The 27,705-nt window shown below is 41.7% G+C and overlaps 1 protein-coding gene and 1 non-coding gene across 11 annotated transcripts in view; both read right to left on the bottom strand.

The window, feature by feature from the left end:
* The window catches only part of NUP214 (nucleoporin 214), a 108,160-nt gene extending 80,679 nt beyond the window's left edge, over nt 1-27,481 (bottom strand). For 4 of the 10 annotated variants that reach the window (XM_024252122.3, XM_054520716.2, XM_054520721.2 and 1 more), the window contains exons 1-17: nt 27,352-27,481; nt 25,378-25,573; nt 24,614-24,765; nt 23,615-23,813; nt 22,251-22,321; nt 20,446-20,509; nt 19,897-20,000; nt 18,101-18,207; nt 17,084-17,150; nt 13,714-13,840; nt 12,422-12,583; nt 8,400-8,874; nt 6,820-6,995; nt 5,526-5,623; nt 2,679-2,765; nt 2,324-2,473; nt 1,186-1,344 (exon numbers count right to left, since the gene is read on the bottom strand). In XM_024252122.3, coding sequence (XP_024107890.2) covers nt 1,186-1,344; nt 2,324-2,473; nt 2,679-2,765; nt 5,526-5,623; nt 6,820-6,995; nt 8,400-8,874; nt 12,422-12,583; nt 13,714-13,840; nt 17,084-17,150; nt 18,101-18,207; nt 19,897-20,000; nt 20,446-20,509; nt 22,251-22,321; nt 23,615-23,813; nt 24,614-24,765; nt 25,378-25,573; nt 27,352-27,396 — 2,439 coding nt within the window. In that variant the 5' untranslated portion in view covers nt 27,397-27,481. The remainder of the gene's footprint in view (nt 1-1,185; nt 1,345-2,323; nt 2,474-2,678; nt 2,766-5,525; nt 5,624-6,819; nt 6,996-8,399; nt 8,875-12,421; nt 12,584-13,713; nt 13,841-17,083; nt 17,151-18,100; nt 18,208-19,896; nt 20,001-20,445; nt 20,510-22,250; nt 22,322-23,614; nt 23,814-24,613; nt 24,766-25,377; nt 25,574-27,351) is intronic. The other 6 variants (XM_024252123.3, XM_054520717.2, XM_024252125.3 and 3 more) reach the window with 3 other exon arrangements.
* On the bottom strand, nt 26,004-26,105 carry LOC112135011 (U6 spliceosomal RNA). The gene has a single exon (XR_002916332.2). It is a non-coding gene; the product is annotated as a U6 spliceosomal RNA (small nuclear RNA).
* Nucleotides 27,482-27,705: the final 224 nt, after the last annotated feature.

The following is a 27,705-nucleotide window of genomic DNA, read 5'->3' as shown; positions in this document are numbered from 1 at the left end:
CCGATTAGCAAAAGCAGAGATTAATAATAATTAAGAATGGTGGCTCACACCTGTAACCCCAGAACTTTGGGATTACAAAGACAGGAGGGTGACTTGAGCTCAGGAGTTCGAGACCAGCCTGGATAATGTAGTGAGACCCCATCTCTACAAAAAATTTAAAAATCAGCTGGGTGTGGTGGCACACACCTGTACTCCCAACTATGTGGGAGGCTGAGGTGGGAGGATCACTTGAGCCTGGAGGTTGAGGCTGCAGTGAGCTGTGATGGTGCCACTTCAGCCCAGGCGACAGTGCGAGACTCAGCCTCAAAAAAAAAAAAAAAAAAAAAAGAATTCAAGAGAAAAGTTAAGTGTGGCATACAGAAAAGAGCTCAGGCAAATGGAGGTTTCAATTCTGGTTCCCCGTTTCCTAGCCAACATGACTTTGGACAAGCTACTTGGCCCATGAAATTTAATTTCCAGTTACCTGTATAATGAGCTACAGGGACCAGTAACTCTTACCTTGCAGAGCAGCTGGCTTTGAAGGCTAGAAATAATGCATAAGAAACACCTAGCAGATTAAATGGCACTCAAGAAATAGTTGCCACTTTAATAATTTTTATTTATAATTCAACTTACATGTTTCAACAGAGTATTCTCTATTAAGCTTAAGGCTTAATAAAAAATTTTGGCCAGTCACGCGTGTAATTCCAGCACTTTGGGAGGCCAAGGGAGAAGGACTGCTTGACCCCAGGAGTTCAAGACCAGCCAGGCTGGGCAGCAGAGTAACACCTTGTCTCTCCAAATAAAATATTAAAAATTAGCCAAGTGTGGTGGCACATGCCTGTGGTCCTGGCTACTCAGGAGGCTGAGGCAGGAGGATCACGTAAGCCCAGGAAGTAAGGCTGCGTGAGCTGGGATCACACCATTGCACACTAGCCTGGGCAACAGAGTGAGAAGACCCTGTCTCAAGAAAATAAGTATTTAAAAAAAATCTATGTTTTAAATGAAAAAAATTACATAATTACATGAAGTGTACTGTTTTCTTTGCTACAGTTAAGGAAGTTTATGGGAAATGTGGTAAATTATAAGCAGAAAATCAACAACTTCAAAAAGAGCCATCATCCAAATCTATATGCAAAAAGAGGTAGCAATTGTTACATGAGCTTGTTTTTAAATCTTTTAAACAGATTTACATAGATCTCCTACCTGAAGCTGAGCTTCACTCTTGGGATCCAGTGGTCTTTTATAAAGCAAATGCAGATAACCAGAGTCACGATTTCTTTCATTTTGTTCTCTGGCTTCCTCAACACCAGCAAAGCCCTCAAGTAAAGTTGTTTTCAGGCTACTTATGTCTCCATGAAGCGACTAGAAAAAGTACAATAATGTGTTGGTACAAAAAGTTGTTAAGTCCAAATCTTTCTGTTTGGATCAAGGAAGGTGGTGTTTCTCAAACACTAACTGAACACAATGAACAACTGAATATATTTAACTCATGTAAAAAAAAGAATTTAACTGTTTAGAAAGACACTAATGTTCTTTTTTTATATTTATTTTTCATCCCCATTAAAAAAATACATTCTAATGATTGAAAATGCAGAAAATACAAAGACAGTAGCTCTAATACTACTATGTGAAGATAATTACTGCTAACACTCTGAAGAACTTGCCTCTTTCCAAACACACTATTTAAGACCCGAACTCTGGAATCAGACAGTCTGAAGCAGAATTCTGGCACTACCACTTGCTAAGTGGGCAACTTTTGACAAATTTACCTAAGCCTCAGTTTGCTGACTTGCAAAATAGAGAGGGTAACAGTATGTATGACCCAGCAAAGTTGTGAGGATTCAGTGAGATAATACAAGTGATGTGTTCGGCACAGTGCCTGGCACACTGTAAGCAGTAATAATGGTAACAATAATTAACACTATTAACACCAAACATTTAACATTTTCATACTGCGTATGTCCTAAAATATCCTTTTTTAAGAATCTAACACTATTTAAGATAGTAAAATTTCAAATATACCTAAATTAAATTAACAACTATAATAAATTTTATGGAGTGCATAGTTTGCGTCAAAGGGGTAGAAACTTACTCCATCTTATGGATGAGAAAACTGAAAAATAGAGTAACGAGGTTAACTTGCCCAAAGTCACATAATTTATTGAGTGCTGAAGGTAGGATTTGAACTCAGGGATTCTAGGCAAGCTACTCAGCCACGTTAAAAAAAAAAACAACATTAGTGGTCCTTGAAGAAATAAAGTACATACCCCCATGGAGTACTAGGATAAAAAAAAATTGTTAAATGCAATTCAACTCAGGAAAAGTATCCATAAACACAAACCTCTGTGGTCTCTTTAATCTCCAAAAGAAAGGTATGCAAGTCATCTGATTCTGTTCGCAGCATCTTCATCTCCTCAGAAGTGCCCACTTGGAAACAGGCTTTGGAAGTTCGGGCTTTTAACTCTTCCAACTCCTTCTGAAAGTGTGCAATCTGTAGAAGCCACAAGTGAGGAACTACTCAGTCTGAGGGACAAACAGTAATGTCACTGCTACCGAGCTTACTAACTGCTCAGACTGCTGGGATGGGCCATGCTTCAGCGCTAGAATGAACTAACTAGTCATATAGGGGTTGGCACTCTGACCCATCCAAGTCTGTCAGCTACTTCCAGAAAAACATCCTCAGGAAACAAATTTACCTCCTCCCCAATTCCAGCCATTACAGGATCTGAATCTTTCCACTGATGTCCCTGCTTCTCTGCAACAGCAGGCTGAAGTGACTTTGCCTGAAATGGAAGGCAAAAGGTTTAAAAACTGATCCTATACTACAAGTCATAGCTTCTACAAGCAATTATATCAGTGCCTATTACAGGGAGTGGCGCTCCTGTAACACAGTCATTATTTCTTCACTCATTGTAACGAACCCTTATTTATAGGGTCTCTACTTTGTGTAAGGCATGTTCTAGATAGTGCAGGTAGAGGTGAACAAGTAGATGAGGGCCCAACTCTCATGGAACTTACCTCCTACTGGGACATGCTGAATAATAAAATATAAACACATCTGATAATTTCAGTTGGAGAACAAACAGGAAAACATAAAGAGAATAAAAAAGGGCACTACTTCAGATGAGATGGCCAAGAAAGCCCTCACTGCGGGCTGCCATCTGAATGGAGGCTGCAAGCAGAAAGCAAGCTATGGGATCTTCAGGAAGCACCTGCCAGGCAGCAAGAAAGGCAAGTGCAGAGGTCTCAAGGCAGGAGAAACCTTAGCAAAGAAAAAAAGTAAATGTGGGCTCTGTGAAGTCAGGGGAGGCATTGCAGAGGGCAGGGATAGAGTCAGGAAGGCAGGCCAAGGTAGGTCATATAAGGTCACACCAAGGAGTTTGGGTTCTATTCTAAACATGTTGGAAAGCTACTACTGGTGTTTTAGGAGAGTTTAAATCTCCTTTATGATTTAAAAGATCCCTCTTGCTGCTATGTAGAGCAGGGATAGCAGAGAGAGTAGTCAAGAGGTTAACAAGGTGAGAGGTGGCAACAGCTTGACACAGGATGCTAGCAGGGGGACAGAGCTGTGGGCTTATGACATGTGACACAGCAGAGGGTGGAGCTGACAAGATCTCCTGCCAGCCTGGACTGGGGACAGGTACTGTTGAAGAGAGGGATCTAGGATGCTTCGGGGCTTGGGGCTTGTGCAAACATCTGGTTTGTTAGTGCTACTTACCCATTGGAAAAGGACTAGACTCTAAGGGAGACAGAAATCAAGAGTTCTGCTTTAAAGATGCTATAATTTGAAATGCCCTTTAGACTATTTGACACTTAAAACGATTAACACTAGAGAGGTCTTAGACCGCATCAGCATTCATTAACAGCAAACATTTATTTGACAAACACTGTATGTCATGCATCATGCCACAAGCGTGAACTGTGACCTGGGCACTTACTATGTACCTAGTACAGGTGTGTGTTAGGGTAGGAGAAGGGTTGGTTAGGGGGACACAGAAAGGAAAAGACATAACTCTTGTTCTCAGGGCACTCAAGTAATCACATGGGAAAGTGACACACAATTCTCTTTACATTACACCACAAAAATAACCTGAGATGATGGACTACAAATCTAAATATGAAAGATAAAATAATAAAGCTTTTAGAGAAACATCTTTTTGACTTTGAAATAGAAAATTATTTCTAAAACGTGAAAAGCATTAATCATAAAAGAAAAAACTGATAAACTTAATTATATTAAAATGAAGAGCGTGTATTCATCGAAGAAACAAAAAAGACAATGAATAGAAAATTTACAGTGAGAACATATTTGCACTGTATGTGCTGTGTGTGTGTGTGTGTATTCAAGGAACTCACTCTTAAAAATCAGAAGGAAAAAGCCAGACAATCCAACAGAAAAACAGAGTAAAGACATGAACAGACACAACATAAAAGAAAATATTCAAATGGCCAATAATCATCTTTTAAAAAGCTTAATTTTGCTAATCATTATAGAAATACAAATTAAAACCACAAAACCATACAACAAAAGATGAAAAATACCAAGAGTGGCAAGTATGTGGAGCAGCCAGAAGTCTCATACACTCTTGGTGGGAATCTACTAATGAGGAATACATGCAGATTCTATGACCCAGCAATCTCACTCATAGGGATACACCCAAGAGAAACCTGCATATGTGTTCATTGAAGACGTCAACTGGAACAGTCATAGCAGTGCTACATACAACGGCTTAAACCTGGAAACTACTCAAGCACCCATCAGAGTGGAACAAATACTTGTAATATAATCACACAATAAATCCCATACAACGACATGGATAAATCTCACAAACATAATGTTGAACAAAGCAGCCAGATACAAGAATACATACTGTACAAATCCACTTGATAGGAGGTACAGGCAGGCTAACCTCATCTATGCTGTTGGAAACCAAGAAACCAGCTGCTCTTTGGCAAGAGTAGTGACTAGAAAGGGACAGGTGAAAAAGAACTCTGGGGTTCTGGCCTCCACCTCCTGGGTTCAAGTGATTCTCATGCCTCAGCCTCCCGAGGAGCTGGGACCACAAGTACGTGCCACCATGCCCGGCTAATTTTTGCGTTTTTAGTAGAGACGGGGTTTCACCATGTCGACCAGGCTAGTCTTGAACTACTGGCCTCAGGTGATCCGCCCGCCTTGGCCTTCCAAAGTGCTGGGATTACAGGCATGAGCCACTGTGCCCAGCCAGGTTCTCGTAAAATTCTGTTTCTTGATCTGGATGCTAGTTACCAAGGTATGTTCAGTTGTTGACAATTCACTGAGTTGTACATGTATCATGTGTACTTTTTTCTATGTGTATTATACATGAATAAAAAATTAAAATAGCTAAATGGCTTTTACGAGTATACAAGTATTCAAACCTCACACTTCGGTATTTACTATCACATAGTCCCAATTACTATGTCCAAGATCTGAATTATAAAACATGAAAATTCATTTTATTCATAGGTATGCTTAGGGCAGCAAACTAATAAACACAAACATTGCAAGCTGAATTTAAACATACCTGGGGAGAGCCTGGCTTTGCCACTGGAGGGGTTATCCTGGGTGATTTCTGTACCATTGAGGGCACTGGGCTTGGACTGCCCTGAGCAGATCGTCCTGCTTGAAAAAGAAGTCAGTTAAAATAGATGGCACTTATTACCTTTATTTCTCCTATCACAAATGTCCTTTCTCCAAATCTAAGAAATTAAATTACACATTGCCCCAGCCCCACTTTCATGATTTATTTTAAAAAGTGATGACCACCAGTTGTGCTAGCCTCTGTTCTAAGATAATGAAAAAAATATATTAAAATTTTAGGAGCCAGGTATGGTGGCTCAAACCTGTAATCCTAGCCTTTTGGGAGGCTGAGGCAGGAGGATTGCTTGAGCCCAGGAGTTTGAGACCAGCCTGAGCAACATGGCAAGACCCTGTCTCTACAAAAAAATTTAAAAATTAGCCGACGGTGGTGGTACACGCCTGTAGTCCCAGCTACTCGGGAGGCTAAGTGGGAAGATCGCTTGAGCCCAGGAGGTAGACGCTGCAGTGATGTGCTTGGGTGAGAGAGTGAGAGGGTCTCAAAAAACAAAACAAAACAAAACAAAACTTCCTGCTTACAGTATGACTGACTGTGAAAATAGGAATATAGTCACTGCAGGTACTGTCTCTTCTGTACTTTTTTTTTTTTTTTTTTGAGACAGAGTCTCGCTCTGTCACCAGGCTGGAGAGCAGTGGCGTGATCTCGACTCCCTGCAATCTCTGCCTCCTAGGTTCAAGTGATTCTCCTGCCTCAGCCTCCCGAGTAGCTGGGATTACAGGCACCCGCCACCACACCTGGCTAATTTTTTGTATTTTTAGTAGAGATGGGGTTTTGCCATGTTGGCCAGGCTGGTCTCAAACTCCTAACCTCCGGTGATCCACCTGCCTTGGCCTCCCAAAGTGCTGGGATTATAGGCGTGAGCCACTGCACCCCGCCAAACAACTCTTGTGCCTGTGCTTCTTAAAGAACTGTTCTGTAACTGCTCTTCATGGAGGGCAGGCTCCACATGAAAATCAATGCCCAAGAGCAAGACATTTTTGACTCATTAAGTACACTTAGCTCCATAAGAAGTGTCAGAGAGAAGCGTGGCAGCATTTAAGCAAGAGCAAATCTCCCAATTCAGAGTATGAAAATCACAGCACATTAATCATTAATGTACGATACAGGAAGCAATAAAAAATAACCTTGTCCAACTATGTTAGCTACGATTCTTAACACTTAAAACCGTTAATCTGAGAAGGCAGGGCTGAGGTCTAAAGTTGTCTGCTTAAAATCATACCTGATGGTGAGGGCAAGACTGAGGACTTCAATGGCACGGAACTAGGTGATGCTGAGAGAGGCGTGGGGTGGCTGAGCGGTCCAGAAGTAGCTGGCTTGGAGGCAGAAGAGAATGGCGGCATCGAGGGTGCGCTCTGGGAGCTACTAACAGGAGTAGAGGTAGCTGCGGCAGTAAACCTGAAAAATGGCAGCCTGAAGGCCTCAGAAGAGCCTGCTAGAAGATTCTTTTACACTAGCATGAGCAATGTCATCAAAAGATAACTATCTTTTAGGTTAACTTACAAAGATAACACACTTTTTGCTTTCAGGAAACAAAAATGTTTAGCTATTTCTTATAAAAGGTGAAAGCTGCAAGGAAACATTTATCATCTGCTTATTTAGGAATTAATTATTCAAGGGAAATATCAAGTACTTGATGATAAAACTAAGTTTATCAAAATATGAAATACCAAGTTTATCATGATATGAAATACTATTGTTTCCAGCTGAGTTTTAAACAGGAGGTGGGACACAATTATGCTTAGGAGAGTTAGTACTTTCTCTTACCAAGGAAATTACTGAGAACTCATTTTGAGAGTGAGCACCTTCTCTGGGGAGTGAAAAAGGAAGAGGAATGCAGGTCACTGTCTTTGGGACACTTATGGCCTAAAGGAAATGTAAAGTCGGTTCCACCTAAAAAGCAAAAGTCTGTAGACAATCTAAACATCCAGCATTAGATGACTGGTCAGATAAACTGTGGTGCATCCAACAAAATGGAACACTATGCAACCCTTAGCATGAAGTGGATGTGTGCCAATTCAATATTAACAGTAACTGTGGCGGCAGCAGCACCACCATAGCAACAACAGATAGTACAGGCAAGCAGGGAAAAAGCTGGTAGTACTTATACTTGGTGTTTATCTTGGGATCTCGTGGTAATCCTGGGAACTCATGGTTGTCTTGAGAGGGGTTACAAGATATAAGGGATTGCTTCCCTCAAAAAGCTTACATTCTAGTGGGAAGAAAAGAACAAGCAGATAAAGAAGCAAATAAATAAGAAATGAGTGAGCTGCCCGACCCAGATCTGGAGGAAACTGGATACCAACCTAAGAATCAGCAGTGAGCAGCCACGGGGCTTCATAGGGACTGTCAAGCAGAAGAATCACCTAACGATTTACAGTGTCACAAGATGACTTTGTGGCTGTGTAGACAGCAGTTCAGAGAGAGTTAAGGGTAGACACAGGGAGGAAAAAAGACTACAAGGGATTCATTTCCCTTCCAGGATGCATATTCTGGATTGCTTCTTTTTTTTTAAAATAAGGAATATTTCCTACATTTGTAATGTAAAAAAGCAAAACAAATACCTGAATATACATCCCATAGTCAAAAAAATAAAATGCTAGCTAAGAGACCCTTCTGGACTCTATCCACTGATGAAATGCCAGTATTTTATGTTGGTTGAATTTTTGCCATTTGCGAGTATTACTCTGGGTAAAAAAATTCTACTCAGTTAACTCCTCTCAGAGTGACTCTACTTTTAGTAAATAACATCCAATATTTCTACCCAACTCACAGAAGAATCAAACTTTAGAAGTGACTTACTTTTCACTAAGGTTGACTTTGACAGCAGAGGTTGAGGGTGGGAAGGAGGGCTTCACTGCTATATTTGGAGCAGACACACTTGGCACTGGTGTGCTTTCCAGGGTAGGCTTAAAACCAGATGATCCAAACGAGAATGAAGCAGCTGATGGAGCCACGGGAGACGCTGCAGGGGTGGGGGCTAGGGAGGCTTTAGAAGGGGGAACAAAAGAGAAGGTTGATGGGCCAGGGCCCGGGGCTGCTTTGGAGCTGTCGGAGCCACTGGAATATGAAGGGGGCTCCCCAGTGACCGCAGCAGATGACTTCAAAGATGAAGAACCAAAGGAGAACACAGTGGGGGCTCCACCAGCAGGAAGCAAAGAAAAAGTGGCAATGGGAGCAGCGGGTGATGAAGGTGGAAGAGAGGCAGGGGCTGCAGCTGCAGAAGCATCCAGTTTCTGCGGGGCTTGAGAGGAGGTCGGGGTAGTGGGAGTACTTCCTGCAGTGACAAAAAAAAGGAAGGAAAATGTTAACACTGTAACAGTGAAGCTTCACATAACAGAAAGCAAGTGAAAAAGAATTTGTGGTAGAATAAAGCCAGAAATGTTACTAGTTTAAGAAGCAAAAAGAACAGATGGCGAACACGGTTCATGTTGGAGTTTTCAGGTCTCATGAGATAAATGAAACTGAAGGAAAACTAAGGAAAGACCTTAGAATAACTGGACTTCATGGACTTCTCAGTGCTACTATGGCACACAAAACAGTTCAGTCACTGCAACATTTCATTAACAACCGGGAAAAAGTTTTAATTCAGACCTCCACCTTATTTCACTAAAAGTAATTCCAGATAAATACACATAGATAGTCACATAAATACAGGTATCTCAAAACAAAGGAGGCAAACTGATAGATGTTAGGTCTCAGAGTCTAACACCTTGATAAATTTAGAAGTGACCCCAAAAAAATAATCACAAAGGGAGAAGGTTAAGATTTGTGTAAAAAATAGCTACTCAGGTATAATAACTAAATGGTAATGAACTAAAAAAAGATCCATAGCAAATGACAAATAAGATGTTTTCTATTTTTTAAAAAGCTCATACAAATTGAGATTTTAAAATTTCAGGACTAATAAACAGTGAAGCTAATTCACATAAAGAAAACACATTCAATCTCTCTAATCAAAGAAATATAAACAAGGTACATTTTTAATTTGTCCTCTAAATTATAAGAATTTAAATATGTATAACCCCTTATGTTTGGATGGGTAAAACAAACCTGAAACTTTTTATCTCTGGTAGGTAACTAGTATTTTTTTTAAGAAAACATTTTGGCATTGTATAAAAAACCATAAAAAACAGACCCAGTAATTCCTCTTCTAAGAATAAAGCTTACGAACATAATGCAAAAAATGAAAAAGATATTTAATGCAATCTAAATGGTTAAAAAGAAAAAAAAAGTCAATGGAAGGCTGGACACAGTGGCTCATGCCTGTAATTCCAGAGCTTTGGGAGGGCAAAGCAGGAGGATCCTTTGAGTCCAGGAGTTTTGAGACCAGCCTGGGGAACAAAGTGAGACCCTGTTGCTACAAAAAAATACAAAAATCTGCCAGGTGTGATGGCTTGTGCCTGTAGTCCCAGCTACTTGGGATGCTGAGGTGAGAGGATCGCTTGGACTTGGGAGGCAGAGGCTGCAGTGAGCCAAGATCCTGCCACTACACTCCAGCCTGTGCAACAGAGTGAGACCCCTGTCTCAAAAATGAATACTTTTTTTTTCTATTTTCCAAACTTTCCATAAGGTAAAAATATTAATCTTTCAATTAAATAACCAACTAAATAAGAAAGGAATTCTTTGTGTCAATATTTTCTATTTATATTAATAGGACTTGGTTGTTCCAAATTAGCTAAGATGGCAGTTTATCTTCACGGAAGACACTTTGTCTAACGCAATGTAATACTTAGGATACAAGTATGAAAATACCACTTTCTGAAAACAAAAATCCAAGTAAACTGTCACATTGATGAAAGTATAATAATGCAAGCAAACCTATTCTGTTAATACTTCTTTATACAATAGATATGGAACCAGCTACAACTAACTTCTGTAAAGACATACATAGATGTTAAACACTTTCATGCATATTAGGTAAACTGACATGAAAAATATATACCAGACCCTAAATAAATCAAAAGCATTTTTTCCACTGAAAACAAAACTTATTGGAAAACCATCATGTTACTACTACTTCTGATCAATATAGCATCCTTAGAACTGCAGTGTAGAAACAGGTGGAACCATTAATGTCTTCTGAACCCACGAAGTAGGCTTTAGCTAGACTTAGCTGATGGGACGGACTTTCTCCCCACAGGGGCTCTCTTCCACGCATCTGAACACAACTATAACCTCTGGACCAACTGTGAAGGAAGAGGGGATTTTCTCTAGGAAAGGCTAACAGTAAAACTGGCCTCTGATTGTGCTCCAGCATTGAATGGGCTAGTAGCAAAGGCTCAGAAACAAACCTCGTCCCATCCCAGAGGCTCCTAATCTCACAGGCTGCTCTGCTTATTACAGACACACCAGGCAGCTGGGTATAGGTAGTTCATGGCACCCTTATTCATGGCTGAATGAGGAAAAAAAACCAACACAAAGAGTACACACACTATGAATAATGGACTACCCTGATACAACACTCTGCAAGCCATCTGGTATATTACTTGGGGTAGTGCTGCCAGTTGTTAGGGCCCAAGTATCTGAGTGGCTCTATTTGTGATATACAACTCACTGTGCACTGGGATGCAGTGAGAGAATATACCCCTAAGTTATTGCTAACCTTATCCAAACCAACTGGTCATACATTTTTGCTTAGGTTAAGAAACTGGTCATAATAGAAGAAAAAAATTGTATCAGTTATATACTCACAGAATTCAAAAACAGAAATATTAGTCAAATTCCAATATATGAAACAATGCTCTTTTTAAAAGTTTTATATTTTCTGGTCATGCACAGTGTATCATGCCTATAATCCCAGCACTTTGGGAGGCTGAGGCAGGAGGATTACTTGAGCCCAGGTGTTTGAGACCAGCCTGAGCAACATAGTAAGACCCTATCTTTATAAAACATTTAAAAAATAGCTGCATATGGTGGCGCATGCTTGTAGTTCCAGCTACTTGAGAGGCTTAGGTGGGATTGCCTGAGCCTGGGAGATTAAGGCTACTGCATGCCACTGCACTCCAACCTAGGCAATAGAGTAAGACCCTGTCTCCATAAAAAAAAAAAAAAGTTTCACTTCACAAGTGATACAAATGTCACTGTAAAAACTGTTTAAATACAGACTAGTATTTATATGTGTGCATTCATTTTCTTGGAGGATAGGTACCAAAATGTTGACTGTGGCCATTGTTTTGCATGCTCTCATTTTCCTCCAATAAACATCTATTACTTAAGAAATGTTTCAAAAAAGGAGAAAAAAACCTCAAGAAAATATAAACAACAAAAATCTCCATGTTCCCATCACCCAGAAATAACCACCATTTAGATTTTAAATCCAATTCCAAGTTTTTTTTCTATGTATATGTTTTTTTCTCATACAAAAAGGATCACACAGAATAGCGGTTTTTTTTTGTGATGTATTCCACTCACTCCTTCCCTGTCAATAAATAATAACACTTATAATTGGTACATGGCATTTCACTGTAAGACTATACAATCATTTCTTTAACCAACCCCCATGATTAAGCACAATGTCTTTTGGATGCACATCACATAATATAGGGTCCTAGAAAACTGCTGGTAAACGACTGGATGCAAATCATCTGGTTGACCTTCCTTCATCTCCAAAGTAAAGTAATGGCTGCAGAATAAAGCTTGAGGGTAGGGGAAGGCAAATATGTGCATGCATGTTCAAAAAAAAGATTAGTGTGTGCCTTCCTAAGACAGACCAGGCTGGTAAAGATAATCACTATGTGTCTTCACACCATGTTCATTCTTGGAAATACTCTTGTGCAAGCCCATGGTATTCCCTTACTGATAAAGCAGGCAGAGGCACATACCTGGTGACTTGGGCTGTCGCTCTCCTTCTAATGAAAGTCGCTCTGGTGTTTTGATGAGAGACTTAACCCCAGGATTTTGATTAATCATATAAAATGGACAAAGCACACCATCTGTTGAAAGTAACATGAGAACTGGAGCAGGAGGAAGAGTCTTTTCATCACCTGTTAAAAAAGAAAACAAAAGCAATAAAAGAACCAAGTCAATTTAAGGGCCTGAGCCCAGAAGGCAAAGACTGCCCTCAACATGAAAAGGGTTTAAGGGACTCATCTGAATAGCAGCTCAAGTTAGTTTGTTCTGATTTTATATCTGAACAGCTTTTCATGCACCAGCTATTTAAAAGAGAGCTCCTGCCGCTATCAGATCGCCACCACCCTGCTGGGCCCTGCCTAGAGGCTCCACCAGTCCCGCAGTAGCTCTGACTCTCCCAAAGGTCCCTCAGTTTTTATGAGTGTCTCAGTGTTCAGGAGGTAGGCTTGGCATTCCCCTGACCAAGACAAGAGTATCTAAGAAGTACTTAGGTTAGTAGGAAAATGAGACTAGACTCTTTGGAATGGACAGTAGGACACAGAAAGATGAGTCAAACTACTTTATCCTCATTCACAGTTGAATGACAAGTATGTATTTTATCAATTAAGGCTTCAAGAGAATCAGAGCAAATGAGCTTATTAGAACAAATACTTCTGCCTAACCAGGGAAGGAACAAGCAACTTAATGGTGCCTGACGGGGACACCTCTCTAAACTTAAGTACCAGATGGCAAAGACTGTTTCTTTTGTGGCACTTTTACATTTCAATGACTACAGCATAGCCAAGCTACTGCAGGGAAGATCTATTCAAAACACATATCTAGGCCCTATTTGGAAACCATGGACCTGAGGTCTCTATTTTCTAATCCTTGCCTTCAAACCAAGTACTGGTGTGCAGTACCAGATTCGGTTATTGCTTCTTTGGGAGGTCACCAGGGAATTGGATTGGACAAAGAAACCAAGCCATAAAATCCTGATGTTCTATATTTCAACCAGATTCTAAAGTACACCCAGACATGTGCAAGTGTGCAAACATGCACCCACACATACATACAGTGTTTGGCCTTGGTCTCATCAATGTTCATTCATTCAAATCAGTTCACTGTTGTCACAAGGCAGCCTATTATCACTCTTCAGGGAGAAATGTGCTGCCAGAAGCTACAAATGCCCAGCAGAGTAGACTCTGTCAGTAACATGTAACTGGTGTTTCAATATTAACCCTAACTAGAAAGACTATTTCTGCACTAACTACCAGGCTACACTTACTGATGGTGATTTCCACTTGGTTCGTATAGTCTACGGCAACTCCCATGGGCAAGGAGTCATCACTCTTGTCTGTCACAGGCAATTCAGCTCGACTAGAATCCTCCAGTAGCCAAGATTCCCAATTAATCTAAAAAAAAAAAAAAAAGAAGAAGAAAAAGCCATGTTGGTTAGAGCTTTGCACTGGTTCCTCCTAACATTGTTCAAATAGGAGAGAACAGAGATGCCTCACTTGGTTTAGACTTATGTGTTGACTAGGAGGCTCTGAAATCTGAGAAGATGGCCTAAAAGCCAGAAGTACCCCAGCAAATGAGAAGTTAATTTTCCAAATCAACCCCCTCTCTATCTGTTCCTGGTGTATCAAGCCTCTGCCTTGTAAACAAATAACCACTATCATGAACATTTTCTGAGGTACCTTCCATGACAACTAGGGAGACTGCTGACCATGAGGGACAAATCCAACAGCAGCACTAAGCCAGTCAATACCTGCTCCTAGACATTTTGGATTGGGACCAGGAACTCCAGCTGATCTCTACTGCAGTCTTTCACAGAGAAGCACGTAAGGCTGGCCTGTGCTCAGATGCCCTGTGCTCACTTGTCTATAGAGACAGAGATAACCTTAGTTCTTCTTCCCAGTTCTTGGTACCAGTTCCTCAGGCTGGTCAGCTTTCCTGTCCCTAGATTCTTTGAGAAACTACTAAGTCTTTCTAGTAAACTCCCTTTTTGCTTAAGTGTGCTTGGATAGGCTCTGTTCCTTCTAACAAATGACTCTTGGTTTTTAAAATCACTAACATTTTGCCTAACTTTCAGTGTTGACCAGACTGGGAAGCATGAATCACAGGGGAACAGCGCTTAAAGACCAACAAAGAGAGACAGGCTGGATGTAGTGGTTCATGCCTGTAATCCCAGCACTTTGGGAGGCTCAGGCAGGTGGATCACCTGGGGTCAGGAGTTTGAAACCAGCCTGGTCAATGTGGTAAAATCCCGTCTCTACCAGAAATACAAAATTAGCTGGGCGTGTTGGTGCACAACTGTGGTCCCAGCTACTTGGGAGGCTGAGGCAGGATAATCACTTGAACCCGGAAAGCAGAGGTTGCAGTGAGCCGAGATCATACCACTGCACTCTGGCCTGGGTTATGGGGAAGGGGGGGAGGGGAGGAGAGCGGAGGGGAGGGGAGCGGAGGGAAAGGAAGGAAAAGGAAGGAGAAGGAAGGAAGAAGAAAAGAGAGAGAGAGCGAGAGAGAGAAAGCAAGCAAGAAAGCAAGCAGGCAGGCAGTTCAGGAGAGGGAATGAAATCACACTATGTGACTTAGCTATGGAGCAGGTAACAGACACATTCATACTAAACAAAAACAATCTCAACTTTTAAAAACAATCTACAAACAAGATAAAGACGACTTAATCATTGTAGGACAGAATGCAATTTTACAAAAGAGAAGACACAGATAACAACTGGAAGGCTACTAAGGGAAAGGGTGGGAGTGCTAAGACATTCCTCTCACAAAGTGGAAGATCAAGAGTTATCACCAGGCCAGGAGCCGTGGCTCATGCCTGTAATCCCAGCACTTTGGGAGGCCGAGGCAGGCAGATCACTTGAGGTCAGGAGTTTGAGACCAGCCTGGCCAACAAGGCAAAACCCTGTCTCTACTAAAAAATACAAAAATTAGCCAGGTGTGTTGGCGCATGCCTATAGTCCCAGCTACTAGGAGGCTGAGGCATGAGAATCGCTTGAACCAGGGAGGCAGAGGTTGCAGTGAGCCAAGATGGTGCCACTGCACTGGGTGACAAAGTGAGACTTGGCCTCAAAAAAAAAAAAAAAAAGATAAAAGATACCACCGGAAACAAGGGAAAAAACACCAATTAAAGTTACAAACGTTCACCAAGATAAGAAATTAAAACAATGCTGTAACTCTTGAGAGGAAGGAGGGGACTGGGGGCCATGTGTGAGCTAGATCATCATTTGCCATACAGTCAGTAAGGTCTAAAACTAATAACCAATTACTAGTTATAAAGCAGATTTTTCTTTAGGGATAAGGTGGCAGCATTATAAGAAAATGTTTACAAATTAAAAACGGTCCCCTCTAGAAAGCAAACAGGTAGGGCAGGGGTGATTCTTTTCACTTATAAGCCCTTCTCTACTATTTACTTTTTAAAAACATGAACATAAATTATTTTGATAGAAAGTAAAAATAAAATTGTATTTTTAATGTGTGAACATATGAAATACTTGTGCTAATAAGAAATTATTACTGAGGTCAATCTAAGATAGTTCTAGAGGAGCAAATCAGATGGCTGAACTCTGGCCTCAACCAAAAGCAGCCACCCCTAGACAATGAGAGCCATGCCCCTCCTAATGGGCCACCTGGCCACCCAGAGAGTGACAGATAAATGCCAATGGTTGAAGAGGCACAAAGTACCTATGTATGGGTGGAGCACAAAGTATCCATGTGGGGAGGAGAAGCACTTGCTTCTTATTTACAAGGGTGCACTAAAGATTTTTAAGTTCAAGGCAGTTTTAAAAAGAAGTTTCCCTTCTTTCGTTGTGCCCTCTCTATAGTCATTCTGCAAAATCTACAAGTGGATAGCACACCACCACTACCTGGGCCCACCATGTCCCTGCAAGAAAGACAACGTGACAGAAGGTTCTTGTATGCAAAGGTGCTTTGCTCTTTCTGACAGTTTTTCAAAGTCAAACAGAAAGTATTTCTGGTGAATCACAATTTAGTGTCATCTGCATGTTTTTCTTTCATAATTGAGGATGGATTATCATTAAATTGTATAGAAGTAGGTTCAAGCAACAGGAAGAAAACAAAGATGACAAAACAGGACAAGGCAGAAAAAGCCTCCTACGCATCAGGCATACTCCAGTTGGAGGTTAACTGCATAGTATGTTTCCATAGACAGGGGATGGATCCTAAAAGAACAGAAGCGAAGGAAGTGCGAAGTCTGACACCCATGTTTCTCCATGCAATAGCCAAGCCATTTGGCCAAGGCACTCTGTCACTGAAGCTTTGATGTCACGCAGAAACTTGATAAAACAGATGTGAGATCATGTATACCTTAACCACATATAGTTAATTCCCTCCAAAATATTTTTCAGAAAAGTACCATCAGGAGTTTGTGACCAGCCTGGCCAACATGGCGAAACCCAGTCACTACTAAAAATATAAAAATCAGCCAGGCATGGTGGCCCGCGCCTACAGTCCCAGCTACTTGGGAGGCTGAGGCACAAAACTGCTTGAACTTGGAAGGCAGAGGTTGCAGTAAGCTGAAATTGCACCACTGCACTCCAGCCTGGACAACAGAGCAAGACTGTCTCAAAATAATAATTTAAAAAAGAAAGTACCACAAAAGTAACAAAAAAGAGATTTACCTGATCACTTTGTCGAGCAAGGATACTAACTTCTGTTGAAGCCGCAGATGCTGCCAGCACTAAATCCCTTAAAGAATAAAACCAGAGACCATTACGTTCAAATACAGCAATAGCTCTAAGCTAACTTAGGTCTGCAGGTAACACCTGTGAGGGCTGCCTCCACATGTCAAGGAGAGAGTAAGGTTTTCTATCTGGTTGAACAAAGGTGGGAAGATTCTAGATGTAAAGCTGAACTTTTTAGTTTCTGTGAGAAAGCCCTGTAGAATCAGCTCAGTGCCTACCTACATGAAGACAAAGGAAAGACACAACAGAATCAAGTCACTGTTCACAATCAATATGCCATCCAAAGGCAGAATAATGTAGCTAGAGGGATGGAAGCTTTGCTTTGAGTAATCTCCATTCCAAAGGGCAACTCTGCTCTCAGGAAACTTTTAATATTTTCCTTGAATATCAATATTTTCGTAAGTCATCACTAGGGGTTATTGAGAAAATTAGATTTTTGAGATTAGTATGTATTTAAGATAAGTAACTCAAGATCGGGGAAACAGAAATAATAGTCAGAAAGACATTATCAACAATCAGCTGAAAATATGTTCAAGGCATCTCAGCCTCCATTTTCCTCTGTAATAGAAAAGATTTCGGGCTGGATGCGGTAGCTCACACCTGTAATCTCAGTACTTTGGGAAGCCAGCCTGAGCAACATAGCAAGATCCCATCTCTACAAAAAAAAAACAAAAAACAAAAAACAAAAAACAAACTTATTTAAAAATAAGTCAGGTGTGGTGGCATGTGCTTGTAGTCCCATCTGGGAGGCTGAGGTGGAAGGATCACTTGAGCCTGGGAGTTCCAGGCTTCTGTGAGCTACAATCGTGCCACTGCACTCCAGCCTGGGTAATGGAGTGAGACCCTGCCAATCCATCAATTAATCAATCAGAAAAGATTTCAACATGGGACAAGGTGACTCAGGTGTGATCTTCCAGTGAGAGCAGGAATGCCCTGTCCAGACTCTCTGCTCACCATTCCTCAATGTAACTGAGGTAGTAATGATGCTGTCTCTCCGTGCAGCTGCCATAACAGGGCTCCATGAAGTTCACAAATATCTCTGGGTGCTTTTCTTCTTTTTTCTACAATGAACAAAGCAAGAAAAAAAATTCTCATGTGCAATTTTTCTCGGATCCTACAGCAAAGGAATCTCAAATAATGAATCATTTAAAGTTACATGAGAATATTCACTCAAAGTCCAGATATACGGACATCGTATAAAGGCAGCACTTAGTACAAGGAGTACAAACATTGGCCATCAACCGAACTGCATTTAAACTCTGTTCTGCCACTTTCTGCCCATGAGACATGAAGATTTTTCAACCTTCCTGATACTTAGTGTTCTCATGTGTATACCAGACCTACTAAGCCTACTTCAGAGGCTCCTGTAAGTGTAAAATGAAATGATACATACAAAACTTCCAGCCCAGTACATGAAACATAAGTAGCAGTTAATAAATACTAGTGTTAATATTATCCCCCAGAATAGAAAAAACCTCTAATCTTAAAATAAGGCATCTAGATAAACATATTTTAAAAATTCAACCTTATTAGAAACCCAAGAGTTAAAAACAAGACATCTTTTTCAAGTATCAAATTGGCCTCCCTTGACACACAATCTCAAACACATACCAGTCATCATCTATCCCTAACATGGCTTTATTTTCTCCACACTCTTATCAGTCCTTGATCTCACATTTAGTATTCACTATCCCATTAAAATGTAAGACCAGCCAGGTGTGGTGGCTCAGACCTGTAATCCTTGTGCTCTGAGAGATGAGGCGGGAAAACTGCTAAAAGCCAGGAGTTCGAGACCAGCGTGGGCAACAAAGCAAGATCCTACCTCTACGAAAAATTTAAAAACAGCTGAGTGTGTTGGTGCATGCCTGTGGTCCCAACTAGTCGGGAGGCTGAGGCAGGAGGATGGCTTAAGCCCAAAAATTTGAGGCTGTAGTGAGCTGTGATAGCACCACTACACTCCAGCCTGGGCAACAGAGTGAGATTCTGTCTCTAAAAAATAAATAAAAATTAACAACAACAACAAATTTAAAACCATAAAAGCAAGCCCATCACCTTGATCACTGCTATATACTCAGCTTTAAAGCAGTGCCTAGCACACTGTTGGCATTAAATATTCGAGAGCAAATGAAATAATTTTAAAAATCAAGATACTGTCTTGCTTTTCTAAAATTTCTTTATCAAGTTAACCAAGATTCACAGTTTATAGCTTAAGCAAAATCTTTTTTTTTTTTAACCTCACAGCAGTAGAACACGCCGTGGACACTCCAATTTTAGACCCCTGGCCCATGGTGCAGCATGGAAACCTTATACCTGAAGTTGCATAATCACTGCCAGTAAGCAAAAGAACCTGAAATCAGGCCAGGTGCAGTGACGCACACCTGTAATCCCAGCACTTTGAGAGGCCTAGGTGGGCAGATCACTTGAGCTCCGGAGTTCAAGATCAGCCTGGGCAACATGGCGAAACCCCATCTCTACCAAAAAAAAAATTAGCCAGGCATAGTGGTGTGCACCTGTAGTACCAGCTACTCAGAAGGCTAAGGTGGGAGGATCACTTGAGTCCAGGAGGTCCAGGCTTCAGTGAGGCGAGATCGCACCACTGCACTCTAGCCTGGGCGACAGAGTGAGATCTTGTCTCAAAAAAAAAAAAAAAAAAAACCCACAAACAAAAAAAAACCTTGAAATCAAAGCCTCCAGCTTTATTAGAAGACTTCTCTAATTCTCAAACAATGGAATTTCTTTGACATGCATACCGGTAGTAGAGCCATCACCACATCTGGAGACGTTTCCAGGGTCCCATCTGCAGCAGCATACACTATTGCGAAGACGTAGGTACCAATCCACAGCACATCCAGAACTGAAAGACACATCTTAATCAGTAGGTCATAAAAATGACAGCAATCAGATACAAGAAAAAGCAGCTTATGTTTGGAATAGCCATTACGGATAAAAAGAAATCAAAGGCCCAGATTTCATTGACTAAATATAATGCACAGGTACAATGACCCAAGAAGCCCAAACTCATCCCCAAATGGTAATTTTTCTGCTGGATTATAATCAGGGCAAATTATGAAGAATCGTAATAAAAAGTCGGGATCCATTTCATGTCATTTATCATGAAACACAGATGTCACCCAGAGGGCCATAATTTACACTGACTTAATTAGCTGTTTGAAATAGTGACATTATTCATAAAGCAAACACCAACACCTCACTGAGCAGGTACGTTACACGATTTTGAATTTCTGTAATATACATAACATGTCGTTAGAGGTCAGCCCAATAAGAAAAGCAGTTGTTACCTCTGACAGGATGATCTGACTCATAAAACGGAGGACAAGGAATGACTTTTTTTTCCTGCAAAGTCTGAAAGAGATTTGGAGGGGAAAATAAAGTATCAAATGAAACAAACCCTAAACCAATCAAACTGTCAAATCTAATCTATTCCTTAGATGCCACCTGTTCCATCTCCTTGGCCGGGAGAGACTGAAGAAACAGAATAGTGCTATCTACTTCCAGGACTTCATCCTACAGAAACGCATGAACGTGGCTGGGTGTGGTGACTCATGCCTGTAATCCCAACACTTTGGGAGGCCGAGGCAGGTGGATCACCTGAGGTCAGGAGTTCGAGACTAGCCTGGCCAACATGGCAAAACCCCGTCTCTACTAAAAATACACAGCTGGGTGTGGTGACGGGCGCCTATAATCCCAGCTACTCGGGAGGCTGAGGCAGGAGAACTGCTTGAACCCAGGAGGCGTAGGTTGTGGTGAGCTGAGATCACGTCATTGCACTCCAGTCTGGGCGACAAGAGCAAAACTTGGTCTCAAAAAAAAAAAAAAAAAAAAAAAAGAAAAGAAACGCATGAACATGTTCAGATATAGGTAATGAGAGTAGTCAATGTAACACCATTTGCAGCAGCAACGCCACTAGCACTGATGCAGACAATCATCAATAGTGGAATAAGGCTGGGCGAGGTGGCTCATGTCTGTAATCCCAGCACTTTGGAAGGCCAAGGTGGGCACATTGCTTGAGCCCAGGAGTTTGAGACCAGCCTGGGCAACATGGCAAAACCCTGTCTCTACAAAAAATACAAAAATTAGCTGTGCATGGTGGCAAGTGCCTGTAGTCTCAGCTACCCGGGAGGCTGAAGTAGAAGGATCACCTGAGCCCAGGAGGCTGAGGCTGCAGTGAACCATTACGTTATCACACCATTGCACCCCAGCCTGGGCAACAGAGCAAGACCATCTCTCAAAAAAAAAAAAAAATTAAGGCAAACAGCAAAGCAAGAAAATTAAATAAATTGCATTATCTTTTTACAGGTTAGTGTCCTAAAAGATTATGTACCAAATTTCATGTAACTTTTGGTAATAACAAATAAGAAACATAACCTTAACCTTAAACCTATACCACCTACATTCACCACTCTGCTCCCCTCCTCGCCAGAGAACAGTCTTGAGGAGGAAGGCACAACAAAGGCCTTAGCACCACCTGTGGATCCCTCCTTCGTGTCCAGGCTCAATAGACATATGGGGGTTCCTTGCAACTCAATTGATATTGAAGGAGATTTGTGAACATTATTTCAAGAAATTCACAGGGAGGATGACAGAGTGCACATGCAACAACAAGAGTGTCCATTTTCTTTGGTGCCCATCGTTAGACAAACGGACCTTTAAAGACAGACTCAGTTAAAAGACAAACACTGTGCTTTAACCCAGAGTGGTTCTGCAGTATCATCATAGCTTTTTCACTAACTCTTTTCCCTTAAGCTCTGTTTTTATGGAATGGACTGAAAAAGGTGGGGAACAGTGCATAGCATATGATCACATTTTACATAAAAAAACACAACAAAAAAAATGCAGCTACACATAGACTATTTGTATAACATCCAGAAAAGTATGGAAGGCTACCTACTCAACACAACATAGTGGGTGCCTCTGGAAGAAGGACTATGGGAAAGGGAAGAGTTCCACTCTTCATTCACTGATGGATTTGTTACAATGAGTATAAATTACTTTTTAATAGGAAAAACAAGAAAGATACTCCCAAACCACCCCCAAAAAAGTGGGCAACTTAAGAAAAATTCTGAAGTTCAAGATAAGAACTTACAGGAAGATACTGGACCACAGTTCCATTCTGTTTTCCCACTGCCAGCTGCTTTCCTTTGGGGCTCCAGCACACTGAGCAAAGACAATATTACCAAATGAAAACAAGAAAATGGAGCAAACCAATGAGATCTATCACACACAGCTAATTATCAATTATCATTCCTCTGTCAGTCCATGGAAGATTGTAGGATCATCTCTATCAGGCAAAGTGGAAAAAAGTAAAATCATTTTAATGATATAAGCCAATTGATTTATCACTGGGCTATTGAATTGAAAGCTAAAAATGGTTTTTCAATACATTACTGCCCAGAAAGCTGCAAAATACAGAAAACTCTGTAGTCTTTACATAAGACAAGGAGAACAGAGAAGGTTTCCAAATACCAAGAAATCACTGGCTGGGCACGGTGGCTCATGCCTGTAATCCCAACACTTTGGGAGGATGAGACGGACAGATCACTTGAGGTCAGAAGTTCGAGACCAGCCTGGCCAACATGGTGAAACCCCATCTCTACTAAAACATACAAAAATTAGCTGGGCATGGTGGCGGGCACCTGTAATCCCAGCTACTCTGGAGTCTGAGGCAAGAGAATTGCTTGAACCCAGGAGGTAGAGGTTGCAGTGAGCTGAGATCGCGCCACTGCACTCCAGCCTGGGCTACAGAGCAAGACTCTGTCTCAAAAAAAAAAAAAAAAAAAAAAAACCCAGAAATCATTCTCCTGCTCCCATTTAATATTTCAAATGCTTTTCCGCCCAAAGGTACAAGTGACTTTCAGAGTACCACCATTACAGATCCAGAAACAATTATTCCCAAAAAACACTTCTAAACCAGCTGTACCAAAATATTTCTCCAGAAACCCCAAGTACATTCAGGTTAAATAATGTATGCTGTTTGGCTTCAAGGACATTAACTATGGGTATAAAGAATACTCTCAGCTGAACACAGTGCCTCACGCCTGTAATCCTAGCATATGCGGGGTGGAGGAGGGCAGATCACTTGAGGTCAGGAGTTCAAGACCAGCCTGGCCAACATGGTGAAACCTTGTCTCTACAAAAAATACAAAAATTAGCTGGGCATGGTGGCGCACGCCTATAATCCCACTATTTGGGTGGCCGAGGCACGAGAATTGCTTGAACCCAGGAGGTGGAGGTTGCAGTGAGGTGAGATGATGCCACTGTACTCCAGCCTGGGCGACAGAGTGAGACTGTCTCAAAAAAAAAAAAAAGAATACTTTCCATCCTTAACCTCCCTCGTCATGGAAAAAAAAAACCAAAACACAAAAAGCTATCCACTTTCACTTCTAGAAATCAATTCTTAAGTAGATGACCATGATTGTATGTTACAGTGCAAAAGCCTTTATTACTCACCAGAGGTTACTGCTACCGTGGAAGGAAGAGTTGCACATACTTTCACTGTTTCCGTGACTTGCAGGACAGCAATACTACCATCAGCCAGACAAACTGCCACCATGGAGGGGACAGTGGGGTTCCACTTCATATCAACCACCATGCCTCCTGCATCTTTCAAAAGCTTATGATAGGCAAATGGGCGTTTTTGCTGTTTAGCCTTTTAAAACAAATATGCAAAAGTGAAATAAGTTAACAAATAAGTAAATGCAGAAACATTTAATATTCAATGGAAATTACTGAATACACAAGGTATCTCAAATCAGTTTATTTTTCTCCATAACCATAAAAAAAGATTTAGTTTTATGCATCAACCTATTTGCTATAGACAATTTCAACACAACTTTGAAAGTGGCAATCAATTATTCTAACATGCTTAGGGGGACTCTCAGCAGGGGAATGCACAATTGCAAAATAACCAATAAATAGCAAACAATAGATTAAAATCTTGGCTCTGCTTCTTAATAGTGTTGGGACCTTGGACAGTTACTTAAACTCTGAACCTGTTTCTCTACCTATAAAATGAAGATAATAGTACCTACCACATAAGGCTGTGGTAGGCATGAACGAGGGACAAGGCATATAAAGCACTTAGTACGGAGTCTGACACACACAGTCAGTATAAACACTCGCTATTATTATTATCATTTTTAAACTGCTTGGAATGGAAAAACATCCAAAATGTAGGAACTTTTGACATTATCTATTCATCTATGACTTTGGGCAAGTCACCTAAGCCTCCTGATAACAACTTAGGGCAGATGGCGTTATGAAAGAATTTCTTGAAGTCCCTTCTGTCTCAAAGATCTATGATTCTATAATTAAGGATTTTTTTTAACCCATATTTTAATCTAGAGAGAGACTTCAAGGGTTAACCTATGAAGCTTTCAAGTTATAATTCAACATAAGGAAATCTGCTTAGGGTTCTCATGTTGACATCACAGTATAACAGCAGCTTACCTCATTTGAGAATGTGCGAACATCAAAAAAAGCAATAATGGAACCATATTCACCGGACATCATGCACACAGAGAGTGTGAGGTTATCACAGCTCAAGGCCAGGTGATGGATTGGGAATTTCATAGGAACTAGCAAGCCTTGGACTTTATCAACTATGAAAACAAAAAAATACAAAGCAGAAAACAGTATGTTCTAAGAATAAAGCCACAACCTCTATCCAGTTCAATGTGAAAAAATTTTTGCATCTACATAAACACACATACACCCCGATACCTAGTTATACAGATAAATCTTAACTTTCTTAAAGATATATAATGATGCATTAAGTATCCCAGGAATTCTTCCTCATACAATCTGGGGAAACTAACTGTGGCTGTTGCCCTTGTTGAAAATATTTTTGCAACAATGCTCTAAATAGTACACATTGCCAATAGTTTGGATTGTACTGTTGTGCCAACTGAAAACCCATGCCAATAAAACCCTTCACCCAGAGAGCCAGAGCCCAAGTTCAACTGAGCAAAAATAAAAGCATGGCATAATGGTTAAGTTCTTCCCTCTTGAGCTGAGAGGAACAACTCATGTAAGGAGAAATACAAAGGACCAAGGAGAAAACCTAGAAAGGCTTCCATTAATCTTCTTGGGAGTCAACCTTCAAACTGACAGCAGTGTTCATTTTAGTACTAGAATGACTTCTTGGAAAGGAAACACAAGAGCATGCCACCATACTCCTCTCTCTACTTTGCAACATAAACCAGGGAACTTACCTATTTTATTGGGATCATCTCCGGGTTTATTTTGAATAAGAAGATTTTTAGTAGGAAAAATCTGCAAGCCACTGGCTCCACCAGCAAAGACCAGACCATATTTGTTGGACACAGCAAGCAGACTCGAGCGTTCCTTGGGCAATTCCTCAGGGGAGTCGAAGATTCTCACCTTCTTTAGCGCTCTAAACTGAAAATCCTGTTGTGAAGAATCAAAACGAGATCAATTCAATAAATAAAGAAATTAAAACATGTTATATTCAGTAGACCCAATCTCAGTACAACAAAAATATGTATTACTGAGACCAAGGTCTGTCTCAGTTGTCTTTTTTTCTTTTTTGAGACGGAGTCTCGCTCTGTCGTCCAGGCTGGAGTGCAGTGGAGCGATCTTGGCTCACTGCAACCTCTGCCTCCCAGGTTCAAGCGATTCTCCTGCTTCAGACTCCCAAGTAGCTTGGATTACAGGCACCCGCCACCATGCCCATCTAATTTTTATTTTTAGTAGAGACAGGGTTTCATTATTTTGGCCAGACTAGTCTGGAACTCCGGACCTCAAGTTATCCATCCGCCTCAGCCTCCCAAAGTGCAAGCTCACAGGCATGAGCCACCACGCTCGGCCCTCATTTTTTTCTGATATGGAACACTTCATGAATTTGTGTGTCATCCATGTAAAGGGGCCATAATAGTCTTCTCTGCATGATCCCAATTTTATATGTGCTGCCAAAGGGAGTGCAAGATTACCATCTTCTAAGTCTGTGGTTCTATTAATAAAACGTTTTTTTTCTTCTACCCCAGCATATCTGAGGAATATGACACAATCCCATTAGGTGGCTCACCACAGGTGGTGATTCTCAAAAAATAATCACTATTCTAGGACGGCACGGTGGCTCACGCCTGTAATCCCAGTACTTTGGGAGCCAGAGAAGGGCGGATCACTTTAGGTCAGGAGTTCGAGACCAGCCTGGCCAACATCGTGAAACCCAGTCACTATCAAATGATATAAAAAATTAGTCGGGCTTGGTGGCAGGCGCCTGTAATCCCAGCTACTAGGGAGGTTGAGGCAGGAGAATCGCTTGAGCCGGGGAGGTGGAGGTTGCAGGGAGCTGAGATCATGCCACTGCACTCCGGCTTGGGTGACAGAGCAAGACTCTGTCTAAAAAAAAAAAAAAAAAAAAAATCACTATTCTAAACTTGGTATTACTATCCCCTAAATGCATTTTAGTGATTTATTGTTCACACAGATGCCTAAAATCTTCCTGCAACTTACTTCTTTTCACTATTTAAAACAGATGTAGCCCGTCTGTTGTACCCTCATTCTGTCAGAACCCATATAAGAACTATTAAACACACCATCCTGAAGTTATCCCTGGGGGACTCCCACGTTGCTATCACTGGGACCACTTGGCCCTCCCTTCAGGTTCCTGACTTTAGGCTGATATACCGATGTCAAAATAGTCTTCCTAGTCCAATCAACTAAAGGTTCTGCAGGATGGATGACCTTCCCTGACTACGTTAGGCAAGCCCGTATCACCTTACAGAAGTACAGGGAGAGCAAAGGTCTTAAATGATGCTGGCTTTCAGCCCCCCTGTCAAATGTGACTCGAGGGAAATTACTCTCCGAGCCTCGACTTACTCCTATACGTTAACGACTACTTCGTAGGGCTGCCGCGATGACTACCACAGTGCCTGGCACACAGTCAATGCTCAATAAACAGTAGTTATTGCCACTATTGTGACCGCCACAGGAAGTAGCTAGGGTAACTCAAGAGCCGTGCACGAGACCAGGATGGGACTGGGAAACTGCATTCGGCGGAGCTATCACGCCAGCGGCGCGGCAGACGCGCTGGTGAGAGCTGTGAACGCGGTAAACTGTTCAAGCAGGAGGCGGGACAGCCGGCACCGCGCTTCGCCTTTCAGCTGGGCTCCAAGGCAGCGCCAGGACTAAAGAAGGGAGGGAGGCCCCGGTTAGTCTCTGACCTTCATCTCCCGCTCGGGAATCATGGCATCCATCTCGTCTCCCATCGCGCCGCCCTCAGTGTGTCGAAGCAGCCAACGCTGCCTCCCACGGCCTTGCCCACGGAACCCAGGCCGCTCGACAGCAAACTTCCTTCCCTCAGCGCCAGCGCCGGGCAGTTGACCCGGCACTTCCGGCGCGCTTTGGTGACGTCAAGCCTGGTCACAGGAGGCCGCGGAACGCAATGAAGCCGTGCGTTCTTCCGGTCGCCGCTCCCCATTGGCCAGCTCGGGCTGAGTAGTGGCGTGACCGTGAGGCCCCTGCGCCTGCGCCCTGGTACCGCTCCCGCCTTCGCAGCCAGCGCGGGCTTACCTAAT

Source organism: Pongo abelii, chromosome 13, assembly GCF_028885655.2.
Source record: "Pongo abelii isolate AG06213 chromosome 13, NHGRI_mPonAbe1-v2.0_pri, whole genome shotgun sequence".
Lineage (NCBI taxonomy): Eukaryota > Metazoa > Chordata > Mammalia > Primates > Hominidae > Pongo > Pongo abelii.
Note: the sequence above shows the minus strand (reverse complement) of the source record. Positions and strands in the feature narration are given on the sequence as shown.